General features: G+C 36.6%; 1 protein-coding gene across 4 annotated transcripts in view; it reads right to left on the bottom strand.

The window, feature by feature from the left end:
• Positions 1 to 14,071, bottom strand: part of LOC121429767 (diacylglycerol kinase delta-like) — a 76,830-nt gene that overhangs the window by 37,842 nt on the left and 24,917 nt on the right. For all 4 annotated transcript variants that reach the window (XM_041626974.1, XM_041626975.1, XM_041626977.1 and 1 more), the window contains one exon: positions 7,476 to 7,608. In XM_041626974.1, coding sequence (XP_041482908.1) covers positions 7,476 to 7,608 — 133 coding nt within the window. The remainder of the gene's footprint in view (positions 1 to 7,475; positions 7,609 to 14,071) is intronic.

Below are 14,071 nucleotides of genomic sequence, written 5' to 3'. Positions count from 1 at the left end.
AATAATTAAAAGAATAAATAAATCTACACTCTAAAAACAAATCAGTCAAAAATGACTGGTTAATAGGGTCAGCTGGGAGCCTGTTATTCTAGTCATATTTGACTATTTTCTAGTCATGTTTTACTAGAACAGAGTTATTTCTGACTAGAATATGTCAGAAATGTGAATATCAGTGATTGCCATATCAGTTGCTCCCAGCTGACTACTTGTCGAGTCAATTTGACTGATTTGTTTTAAGAGAGTAGTAAATTTCAGAATGATTGCAAATTCATCAGACTGTTTGAAAGTTGCTGATCCACATGTGCTGTTTTGTATGTACAATATTTTTATATCGATGTTAAATGTTAAAAATTTAGGATGTAAGATAGATGATTGGTAGATATAGTGATCAGAGAAAGGGAAATTTTATGGAATTCAGAAGCTTAAATTCACATGAGAAGAGTTAAATTCCTAGGTGAATGACTCTTAAGATTTAATAAAAATATAATGGATAAAAAGGTAGTCAGTGACCAGGAATTTGATCAACAGTTTGAGAACATGGTTAAAAGTGGCTCTGTTGATTATCTTTCCAGAGAGATCAAAAGTAAGAAGCTACATGGAAGTAAAACAAGACAATGCAAGTGGGAAAAAGGGAAGGGAATTTAAACGGTCGGGTAGGAGAGAAATAAAGGAGGGGATAGTTTTACATAAGGATAAAAAGGGTGAAAAACAAGAAGCAAAGAAGAAGAAAACCAAACTTTGACAGGAACAATAGTGAGAAGGCAGACACGATTTCGATGAACTGGCATTAGAGAGCTGAAGAGAAAGAGTTACACTTTCATTTCATCAAAGAAACAATATAAAACTCGGGCAAAGACAAGCTGTAAAAGCAACGGTCCGACAGTATCTCCTTGACCTCAGAGAGTTGATGAAACTCAGATGAGAAGCTGTCAAGAGGCGCTCCCCCTTCTGATGGGGATGAATTCATGGAACTGAGGTGGCCGAGGGCAATTTCCGACAGCCAGCCAGGCATTAATATCACAAAGCTCTTCTCTTTTAATCTCTAGAGGGTGGGCACCCTGAGGAAATTTCCGTAGGAAAGCACCCAACAGCCGGCCGTGAGCATGCTGCCGTTCTTTGGTTCATCTCTGGAGGGTTGATCAGTATCATCTGCCCTCGCGAAACAGCTTTTTCGGAATCAACGCTTTATTCCGCGAGAGAGTGTCACTAACCCTCAAGGGTCTACTTTGAGGTGATTTGCTTCGGATCACTGAGGAGAGAATGGGAAAGGATCCTCGGGATAAAGTTTACAGTGTTATCGTTTTTATGGTTCAAATGGTTTCAGGACAGAATCTGTCTCCTCCGATGGATGTCGGGTAAAAGTGTGACTTGATCTGAAGGATCAAATGTTCAGACTTGTAACTACTGCCAAGAATGTCATACCATTCCCTCTTTACCTCTGTAAATGTTCTTGAATTGACATTCTCACTGCTTGACTTGGTGACATCAAAGAAGGGCAAATATAAGAAAAAAAGTATTGTATACATTCCTGCTGAAAAGAACACAGTGTCCTGAAGTGTGTCCAAAGTGTGTCACACTTAGGCCCGAATTAAAAAAAAACATGGTTCATGCAGATTTGCTGTATAAATTACACCTATTACCGCGTATATCAAAAAAAAAAAAAAAAAGTCCAATGCTGATGTTTTGTCAGTGCGCCACATTGATGCCTGTCGCCATGGTTATACACTATTTTGTTCATGAGTCCACAGTTTTGAATTAATGAGTCCACTCTTTAACCACGTCAATTAGGCGCAATGTGACAAAGGCGCGCATCAGTATTGGACACTTTTTGGCATGCGCGGAAAATTAAGTGCATTGTCTACAGGAAATCTGCATAAACCATGAGTTCAACTGATGGTTTTAAAAACCACCTTTGTGAATTCGGGCCATGGTGACACAATGTGAAATCTATCATCACACTGTTCATTTAGAGCAACCAAACAGTGTGAAACAATCACACCTTTACACAGGTCACACTGTGAACACACTGTGAACAAATAACTGTGGTCTTTTTAGAAGAGTATGATGGCAAAACTTTATCCATTTTTGATATATTTCATGCTTGGTTTTGCTTAGCTATGCTAAAATAACCCTTAAAGCCAAAGGTTATCTCAACAATAAATGCGTTTCCTTCTTAGTGAATATGATAATTATAAGTTTGATAACCAATGGGAAAATTTGCCATAAAAACAATGTCTATTAGAGGGATTTCAAGAATAGTTATTAAATATATCAATTGCATGGGGATTGAGAATATTCTTAAGTAAATATCTGCAATGTCATATTGTTTTTCTGTTCCTAAACAATTGCAACTTAATGTTTTGCGATTCCTTCACTGCAATTTCTGCGTAATCAAAATATGTCATTTTTCAAGGTGTCTCCCATGGTAAAATTTGGAAACAAAATTCTACTACGATATTATTTTTCAGAATATTGCTATTTAATTTTCATTTGCTGCATAGTACATTATCTCATAAGCAGTTCTTTAAAACACAGTGAAGTAGCATGGGACCTCGTTTGATATAAATCAAATTTAAGGTAAGGTCAAGTCCACCCCAGGAAAATGTTGATTTGAATAAATAGAGAAAAATCAAACGAGCAAAACTCTCAAAATTTCATCAAAATCGGATGTAAAATGAGAAAGTTATGACATTCTAAAATTTCGCTTATTTTTCACAAAACAATGATATGCACAACTAGGTGAGTCAGTCGATGATGTCCATCACTCATTATTTCTTTTGTTTTTTATTGTTTAAATTATGCAAAATTTCATTTTTTTATAGATTTGACAATAAGGACCAACTTGACTGAACCATATAGTATTAAATAATGCTCATTCCACATGTTCAGGGAGGAATTAATCGTTGTTTCACCTGGCAATGAGGAGAAAAATAGAATATTCCCTATTTCATATAATAAAATACAAAAGAAATAGTGAGTGAATGACGTCATCAGTCTCCTCATTTGCACACCCGCCAGGATGTGCATATAACTGTTTTGTGGAATTAAGCAAAACTTTAAAATGTTATAACTTTATTATTTCACATCCGATTGCGATGAAATTTTCAGTGTTATGTTTGGTGGATTTTTCTCTTTTATTAAAATCATCTCTTTGTTGGGGTGGACTTGTCCTTTAAGTTCAGGGAAATTTGAATGAAATAAGGTCTGTTGATTCAATCAAAACTAATATTTCTTCAATCAAGTTTCTGCACTTCACATTGATGAGACTGGATCAATGAATACGCTTATTCCATTTAAAGTGAGTAGTTTGATAGTGATATAAGCATATGAATAATAAAGAATGTATCAAACAAATTCAGCAGCTACATATGTAAATCAAATATGGCATATTCATGAACATGAGGTTCATTATAACCAAATATTTTAATGAACTGTTTAAATCTTGCAATGATTTTACTATGAAAAATAACGTACGTTTATGATTAACTCTTAACATGCCACGCACACTACTAACCCAATGCCACAGTGCTAATCCGATGCTAATCCCCTTTGCCAGCCACAAAACCCCCTGTGCCACATTAATATAGGGATCGCGAGTCGTATTCACTTCTTTCAATAGTCATGATTACAATTGCTTATAACTCTCTACCGATTAGTTTATCCACAAAATATTGTGTAGTAAAGTTGTAGGAAATTTCATTGCCCTTATAATGGTGTCCTCATTATAAAGATTGGTTATTATCTTTACCGCTAAAATATGAGTTGTATCAAGTAGTTCCATTTAGTGGAGTGTTTTGTATGGATCAAAAAACCTAGGTCTCTTCCCTCTCAGAGGCGGAGCCATATCTTGTAAAAAATGTAGAAATACTCGAAAAAGTCGAATGTAAACCGCCGAAGTTGATCTGTCAAAAAGCAGAGTTCGCACTGCACACAATAGTGCTAATTACGGCATGCATGCCATGCGCAATACAATGCAAAACGGCGTAACAATGATTGTAATTCCGAATGTGCGCAGTCATGCACGAAGCAGGCAAGGGTAGGAAACAATGCAAGCACAAAGCAATCAATAGTAGGCGTGCGAGCACGAGTGTGGCATGTTATAGTAGGATACGTAGCGTGCACGAAGCACTCAATGAGTTAAACAGCTTTAAAGAGTCATTGAATTTTGTAAAAGCTCAAACATGAGTAATGAGTAAGTAAAAACATGAATACATGGAAATATTGAATCACCAGTTGGAGTCATTTTGGTGCACATTTCATAGACAGACATCATCTTTGCTGAGAATAAAGTATTCCTTTATAATCAAGCATTCCTTTATAACTTTCACTTTTACCAAACCAAATGGTTCTCTTTAAGCTACAGCCTAGATACTGTAGCAAATCTATTCATAGCTGTTTATTAATATTCCGAGTGTTTCCTTTTTGGGGGGTAAAGCAGCTTGCACATCAGGCCGACCCATTGTCATATAGCATTGTGTGAATGACATGGATGAGGGAGGACATACCTGCATTTTCATGTGCTATAAACTGAATATGACGCTTATTAACCGACGTCATTTCATTCTAAACGCATCATAATCTATTTCCTCTTTGACTGCGTGATCCCTCATTCCCCTGCATAATCAGTCCTATGGAGACAAGGTATTGTGCATGTAATAGTCGGGTGGGGAGGATGAATTTGAACACATGTCTTGGTGGGTATTTATATATACAGCAGGCCCAATTCACATTGAAGATGGCAATACCAGAGAAAAGTGACAATCACATTGGCAAAACTGATTCCAAACCGACAAAAGCTAAAGGCCTGGTCACACTGCCCAAGCGTTGTTGGAGTGGTCGTGGAGCGGAGAGAAAAAATCATCACCGCTCGCTACTGTTCACCATTTTCGATTTCGATTGTTTTTATTTTGTTTTCGAATTTTTCCTCCAATTTTGTGAGCGAAATTCGACCCTCTCTCCCTACAGCTCCACGACCGCTCCAACAACGCTCAGGCGGTGTGACCAGGCCTTTAACTACAATATTACAAATGACTGACAATAATCATAATAATAGCTGGATTTATAAAGCACTTTTTGCCCGAGGATACAAAGCGCTTGCTATTATTACCCCAGCTTTAGCTCGAGCTAAAGCTAACCACCACTGGCTCTCAGTGCATTCAAGGAATTAATCCTGCCGGGTGCCCATTCACCTCACCTGGGTCGAGTGCAGCATATGTGGATAAATTTCTTGGTAAAGGAAAACACACCATGGCTATGATTCTAACCTATGACCCTCTCTTTAAAAGGCAAGAGTCAGAACCACTAAACCACGATGCGCCCACATTACAATGCTCACTATCAAGATTTCTAGTGCGAAGGATAATCTTTAATGATTAATATCCTTTAAAAAAAATTACAACTCTAGGTGGTTTCAGACCGCCTCGAAGTTCGCCAGTTCCAGGTATTCTCTGATCGGGAAATTTACCCCGATCAGAAAATACCAGGTATTTTGGTAATGTGAAAGCAAACTACGCGTAATTTCCCCGAAAGAAAATACCCACTAAATAGTAGGTACTTGGCGAAATTACGAGAACTTTCGTGGGGAATTTTTCAAGGTCGCAGGTATTTTGGCGATGTGAAAGCAAATTACGGGAACTTTTAGCCCAGCGTGTCGTTGGGCGCGGCGGCGTGGGTGGCTGCTGGGCTAGTGATTTTGAATCTCGCGCCTTGCCTGCTTATCAGACCAAACTGCGCATGCTCGTAACTTCGGGAACTTATCCCGAAGGATGTGTTTCGGGGCGGTGTGAATGCAGGAATAATTAACGGGTATTTTGTAGTCTTAAAAAGTTCTCGTAATTTAACGGGGATTCTTGTGATCGAGGCGGTTTGAAACCACCTTATGTTTGTGATTAGGTGTGCATGAATGCAAAAGCATCAAGAGCTAATTCATGTTCCTGTTGTATAATTTTCACCATGAATAAGATAATGATCAGAGATATTTAAAGTCATTACCAGGACAGAACCAGAGGGAAAAAGTACTAAGGGACATGAGGGAAAATGTGCCCCCAAAATGCCCAAGAGTCCAGAAATTTCCATATGGTCTAATGTAAATTGCAATACAATGCTACAAACTTGGGTTGGAGAGCATTAAAAGTAGCCCTGTGAAAGCCTTTTATAAATTTTTCTCTTGGACCAAGACAGGGGTTGAATGTGAACAGGATCTGAGGCTAAAATTAAACCATTTTCATGGGTAATCTATCAAACTTCTAATATTAGAAGATCCTCCGCAAGATCCTCGCATCGTCCCACTTTCTTCCTCCCCATTTTTTTCGGTTCCTTCTATTTTGGGACAGGTGATAACAAGAGGCAGTAAATATTAGAATGATAAACGACGGCTAAGATGCTGCTGACTGGCAATAAACGTTTATTTTCCATGGTGCTGGAGGGACATTTATGTGTCTATCCGAAGGGTTGGTTTACAAATAACCACCCATTACATCCTAGATGAAGATTGCATTGCGGTGTTGAAGAAAAGCTCGGATGATAGAGGTGGTTAATAAATAGCTTGAGAGCCTATTTAAGTTGAGATGTAAAGACCAGACTACTTTGATACGTACAGGAGCGGGAAATATTGTGGAGAAATATCTGGCACAGAGGTTTACAAGGGAAATGCCAGCATTCAGTAAAATAGGTCAAAAATAGATTAGACATTAGACATAAAAATGTATATATTAGACAAAAATATATTACACAGCAAAAATTACTGTGTTGATTAATGTGCAGGATCACACCTGTCATTTTACTCCAGTGTTAAAGTTTGGTGTTAGTCAAACACCTACATTTACGTGTATACATGTTATTACAACACCTTTGGTTGTTACTTTTACACTGTATGGTGTTATGTTCAATCTCTAGGGTGTTGATTCAACACCTCACTGACCTCAGGTGTATACAAATATCTCAGATATTTGGCTTATTTGTTGGATATTGGAGATACAGTTCTATACATGTATTTCCACAAATAAAAAAAATTGAATGATTAGCTTATGTCACACATGGCAGCTGCTTTGTTTTTTCCTCAGAATATGTCGATCTGCTTGTGCTAAAACCTTGCCTCCAGCCAATCGCCGCTTGAAGAAGCCAAGTGAAACATGCTGGGCAATAGTTTATTGAGATTATTTGATTAATTTCCTTGAAAGTGTAAGAATGAAATACTACTGCATGGCTTACTTTCCAATGTCTATCACAAGTACAATTCTACCTCCCACCCCCCAAAAAAATGAAAATAAAAAATATATTAATAAATAAATAAATAAGTAAATAAATGAATTTATCAATCAATCAATAAATTAATCAATTAATAAATATGTACATAAATAAATACAATAAATAAATAAATGAATAAATAAATAAATAAGTAAATAAATAAATTAATTAATTAATTAATTATAATTAATTAATTAATTAATTAATAAATAAATAGGATATTTTCTTACCTTCACAGGAAAGCCCATGTGAGGTAACGCCTGAGAGGGCTTCCCGACACACATTGCAATAGGTGGGTCTGGCATGAGAGCAAGCGTACCAATTGTGCATCCCTGACAGCATGTCCCGCATGTGTTCTCCAGCCTGTAAGGAGACAGAAATTAAGAACCAAATATTAGATGTTGTTACCGCATAAGGCACACTGCTATTTATAAAGGGATTCTGGAGAATCAGCATGACATATTACATGTAGATGAGAAAAACATGTTTTCTTGATTTGGCACAAAACAACCTTACAAACCTCCCTAAGTCTACTCATTATCCATCAAACTATGTATTATTAAAGTTTCATTAATACAGGCTAAGTACGATATAATAAATGTAGAGACTAATATATATCAGGAAATGATGCTATATAAGAACGAGGCCAAATTGTGATCAAAGGATTCATTCGTCATCAAAACCTTACAATTTCAAAACAACATTTTATTTGTGTAAACTCTCAATGATATTTCAACTGTTAGTTAAAGCATGAACCAGATATATTGTTAATACAGAATTGCAAGGGAAATCGATACAGAATTTTTAATACCGACAGATGGTTTTCACATATCAACCAACATTTGGATTGTGTAATCAATTCTCAGAGCACAGTAGTAAAAACAAACTTGACACTTTGGAAGACTTGGGTGAAGTGAAACAAAAAACAAGGCTAAAAACTGAAAGAAAAAAAATATGTCAAACTCTTCCTCAGTCTAATGAAAGAAAAGTAATGTACAAGGAAAGAAGCCACATCAGTGTTCATTCACAATCACACAAAATATTCATCTTTTAAAATCATCTACATCCAAATTCAACCATTCTTAAAACCACCACCTCAGAACATTCTCCCGTTTCAATCATATCAACTATTAAAGCAGGTTCCACGACATTTGCTCCGACGACAATTGCTCCGTTGGAAAATCTACCTGTTAAGCCAAACATAAAACCTATTCCCGTAACTAAATAAAACCTAATCCTTATCTTTACATCATCCTGAAATAAAAAATCAATTACAATCCTAACTCTTACCCTATGCCTTCTGAGATATTAACAAGGGAGCACATGTTGTGTCACCATTGAAAAAAAACCCTCTATTTGTGTATTCAACACATCACATGACAGCAAAAAAATATATAGAAACTGCATGCTGGTCAAAATCAAATAAAATTGAGGTAAAAAAATGAACATACGTCATCACAGGGTGTATTTACAATGCTATAAGACTTTCTATTTTTGAAACCATAGTTTCACAATTAAGTGTATAACGTCGACAGTGAAAGGAAACGGTTGAGACGTCTCCATATCACAGGGCTCTTCAAATTCAAGACTTCTCTACAGATGACCGTATTACCAAGGGGTTGTCTTGGAAACCAGCAGTATCGCGGAGTACATGTACATGTTCAAGTGGGGCTATTGAATTGGGAACAAGTACTAAAATCGTGATGCGTTAGTTAATTGCATCAGATGCTTTTGAAAATGACTCCTTGGAGAATAAATGTTGACTTCGCCCATTTTCCCTTTCTCATTCTCAAGGTTATTCAGCAGATTTCTCCCCCTACAAATATTCAAACCATAAACTCGATTGTCACAAATCTGCAGGTTATCGTATTGCAGTAAATAAGCTAGAAGCCGCAAACACTGAATAAATAATAAACCACTATCGCAGAATCAAATTACTATCCCAGGGATAAATGTCTTGCTAGTAATTCAAAATCGCCGCAAAAGTGTTTTAGAGTGAATATATTGATCCAAATAGTATTTTCAATCTCAATACAAAACAGAACAATAAGCCATAGGGTAAATATATTATGCAAGCTTTGTTGATTTGATTACCCATTAGATTGGGCAGTTAAAGGCATAAATGTATATGGCAGCAACACCTGATCAGGTAGATCACCCAAATAACACGATTTGGATGTAGAGAATCTTTAACTATGTGTTAATGTATATACAGTTTATCTGTAACCCAGCCTATGGTTAATTTCTTTCTCTTGTCTTGAGAAAATAAAATTTCAAGGTAGTACATAGTTTTGTGCCACACTCTAAATTCCAAGGATTAAAAATCCAGATCGCCTTTGAATAGTGACTGGCCAGACATTTGACTTAGATTTAAGGCTTGTGGATTTAAATATAAAGCTTAAAGATTTGAATTTAAATTTGAGATTTAAAAGTTAATCCTAAAATCAAGATCTAATTAGCTTACAGCAAATTTAGCATAGGTATCCAGCATTGATACCAGAATCATGGAACATGGCTTAAATCAATACTACATTACTTAAACCTCACCCTGGCAATGACACTTCACCATGGCATGACCCTACTCCTATGTCTTAAATGCAACATAATACCCTCGATCTAGACAATGCACTCTGGAAGACAATCAGGACCTAGAATTAATCATCACTGGAGTGAATGGTGCATGGAATATCATTACATTTGGGCCGAGGCCACTCTCACCGATGCTGACGAGTTACAGTATCAATTAACTTTGCGCTCTGTAATTCTTAAGACAACCAGCCAGTGACAAGCAATTGCCACCGGCACGAATGCCAGGTCATTATTATAGCCGAGGTCATTCTGTCAGATTCCGACATCTAATTGCTATATAAATCTAAACCCCCGTACTCTGTATGATAATTGTAGCCAAAGGTAATATTTACCGGCACGAATGATGGATCATCAGGGATATTTTCTCAGATTGTGATATCTAATAGAAATGTGAATCAAATGACCTAGAAGTAACCATCACTATAACAAACGGGTCATTATGTTTGGCTAAGATCACTCTCCCAGATTCTTGCACCTAATTGCAACTCAAGTCTAAATTCTGTAAGACAATCACACCTTAAGGTCTTCATATAACTGGAAAACATGCTTGGTCATTATATCTGGTCAAAATCATGCCCTCAAACTTACAACAGCATCGTAAAATCATACAAGGTCCAGACTCGGTACTCTGTAAGAAAATTATGACCTCACGTTATCATCACAGGAACAAAATCTTGGTCATAATGATTGGCAAAGAAAAGTCTTTCAGATTCTTATTTATTGAATTGTGAACTACATCTAAACCATGAACTCTGTAAGACAACCATCTAAGGAAGTCATCACTGAAATAAACACTTGAGTCGATGATTGGCCAAGATCATTCTTTCAAACACTGAAATGAAATTTAACAGCATTCTCGTAAGAAAGTTATAACCTCAATTTATCATCATTGGAACAAATGCTTAAGTCAATGTTGTGATTGAACACGGTCAGTCCCTCAGATTCTGACACCAAATTGTAAGTCTTCACTCTGAACTCTGTAAGACAATGATACCCCAAGGTAGTCATCAAGACGAAAAATGTTTTATAGACGTTAGACCTATTAAAAAGCCCTTCTAAACCTCAGCTGATTTAGAAACTGAAATACAGAACACTGCTGTTTTTCTATGCCAGGTCAAACGGAACTCCTGCTTTTTGGGCCAACTCCAGAGGAAATTCCAGAAATGCTTCTCCGGATAGTGACCACAACGGTAACCTCCATGTCTCCCCAGGAAGAAACAGCAGGCAGCTGGCACAAACCAAGTAGAGTAACAAATATTTGAATGATGAGAAACCAAGAATGAGTTTGTGATCTTTATTAGATGTGAATGTACTAAATGATACAAGTGGAAGAAGATGACGATGATGACATTAATGATGAGGAAGATGATGAAGATGATGAAATATGATGATGATGCTGATGATGATCATGATGATGATGGTTATGATAATGTTGAATATGATGACGATGATAATGATGAATAATGATGAAGATGATGATGATGAGATGATGAAGATGATGAATAATGATGTAAGATGATGTAGGTGGAGGTGTATGTAATGGTGGTGATGATTATGCTTGATGATGATAATGATGATGATGATAATGATGAATATGATGAAGAAGATGATAATGTATATGATTAAGATGATGATATGAAGATAATGATGATGATGAGATGATGATAATGATGTAAGATGATGTTGGTGGAGGTGTATATAATGGTGGTGATGATTATGCTTGATGATGATGATAATGATGATGATGGTGATGATAATAATGATGAATATGATGAAGAAGATGATAATGATGTATATGATTAAGATGATGATATGAAGATAATGATGATGATCAGATGATGATGAAGATAATAATGATGTAAGATGATGTTGGTGGAGGTGTATGTAATGGTGGTGATGATTATGCTTGATGATGATGATAATGATGATGATGGTGATGATAATAATGATGAATATGATGAAGAAGATGATAATGATGTATATGATTAAGATGATGATATGAAGATAATGATGATGATGTTGATGATCAGATGATGATAATAATGTAAGATGATGTTGGTGGAGGTGTATGTGGTGGTGGTGATGATTATGCTTGATGATGATGACAATGATGATAATGGTGATGATGAAGTCAATGATGATGGTGGTGAAGATGATGATGATGATGATGGTGATGATGAAGACAATGATGATGATGATGTAAGATCATGATGGTGATGAAACATTGTAGATATCTGTAAAAAAAATTAAATCAATAAACTCACCAACTATCAATAACAGATGGGAGAAGTTTCCCTAAAACGTTCCTTCCCTCACAATAAACGTCCAACACCAGTTTATAAAAGCAAGTCCTTCTATGGACAAAAATTATACTGCGATGAAAACAACCCCTACACTCTTCATACAAGATTCTTATTTACATAATCTATAATCTCCACCCCTTACTGTTTCTAGAGCTCAAATGATAGATGCTAAAATGCAAAAGTTACTCGATAAACATGAATAAAGGTGAGATGTCACATTTTTTATTGGGCCGTGGAACGAGCAGAGCACGATTTGACATTTACCCAAGGAGACAGAGAGCGCGACAAGGAGTGGAGAGAGATATTGCCGAATGAGAATTATATCGTTTCATTATAGGAATGAAAACGGTGTGATATATTGACTCTATGACAATAACCGGTGCGATGGAGTGAGTGATTGAGATTGTGAGAGTCGGTGAAAGGAGATGGATGGGCAGACAGTAAAAAAAGGAGAAAGAGAAGGGGAAGAGAGGAAGAGAGCGAGGAATAGCAAAAAAAAAAGAGGGAAAGCAAGAATGAGGAAAGGAGAGAGGGGGGAGGAAGAAAGGATGACAGATCTATACAGGAGGGAGTCAGAAAACTAGAAAATAAAGATAGAAAAGTAGTGGGAAACAAGTGAGTGATAATAGATCCATGTACAAGAGAGACAAAGCAGTGGAAGTCAGAAACAAGAAAAGCTGCATAGATGAGAATGGGAACGATAGAGAAAGACGACAAAAGAGGATAATAAACATAAAGACAGAAGAGGGACCAGAGATGGTATTGAAGAAGAAAATGAGTGATGGGAAAGGAATGTTGGGTAGCGGCCCAGTTTACTGATTACATATCTTGTCAAGAAATATAAATAAGCCATGCATGCTATGGTTCCTGCCCTGTCACAAAGCTCTGCGCTGTAAAGCTCACCGTGATTCTCTCGGCACGAAAGTGGGCCTTCATTGTGAGTGTTCTATTTCTTCCAATAACCATTGAATTTCCAATAAGGTACAGTATACCGTCTTGGATCTGGGTCTCACGTAATTGAGAAATCCTTAAACACCTATCGTCTCTCACTCCTCGACTTTATTGAACTGTTTTCTACGCGGGAAACGAAATTTACATCAAGATCGACTGCGGACATCTCAATATCAACATCATAGCTATATCCGTTGGTTTTAAATTCTGCACGTTCTGTTTATGGAGAGCATATAAACATTCAAATCACAGTGCAATAACATGTGATTCTCAGCAAGGATATAGTGTGGACTTTCTTGTTTGAAGACTAAAATCAAAACACAATTTTCATCTTAAAGGGCAAACTAAAGTAAATCATATTCACTCCAGTACACCCGATCCCCTATAAACTCCGAAGGGGAGAGGGCTTATGTGAAATTAACTTCTCATTATTTTAAGAGAGTCATTATTTTAGCAGGTAAACATTTAACATACATCAAGTTTCTAGAATTCTGGATGCCCTTGTATTTAATCCGAGAATTTAACTTAATCCGGAAATTAGCTAATTTAATTTATTTCAATCCGGGAATTAGCTAATTTCTTTGTATATATAAAGTGAGGGTTTAGGGTTGTGATAGGGTTTGTGGTCCAGAAAGACGCAGGATTAGGATTAAGGTTAAGGTAAAGTTTGACTTTTCAGGAGGAGCATGTAAAATAAGACATTAAATCAGTTTGATTCTAAACTCGTTATGTTTCACACACTTCTCTGTGGTGGCAATATAGATATCTGGCTGGTGTCAAATTTTTGCAGTGAAATGTCAACAATCACTGAGAATTTCCACTGGCACCCTGAGACCAAACCTAATAGTCTTTGAAATGTCAGCGAGATAATGACTAGCGGAAACATGTAAATTGACCGATCGGGAATTCAAACGGACAGAGGGGGTATGTAAATTGATCAATCCCGAATATTAAACGGATCGCTGTGAGGATGTAAATGAATC

The sequence above is a fragment of the Lytechinus variegatus genome, chromosome 16 (assembly GCF_018143015.1).
Source record: "Lytechinus variegatus isolate NC3 chromosome 16, Lvar_3.0, whole genome shotgun sequence".
NCBI classification, from domain to species: Eukaryota; Metazoa; Echinodermata; class Echinoidea; order Temnopleuroida; family Toxopneustidae; genus Lytechinus; species Lytechinus variegatus.
The sequence above is the reverse complement of the archived record's forward strand: the minus strand, read 5'-3'. Positions and strand labels throughout refer to the sequence as shown.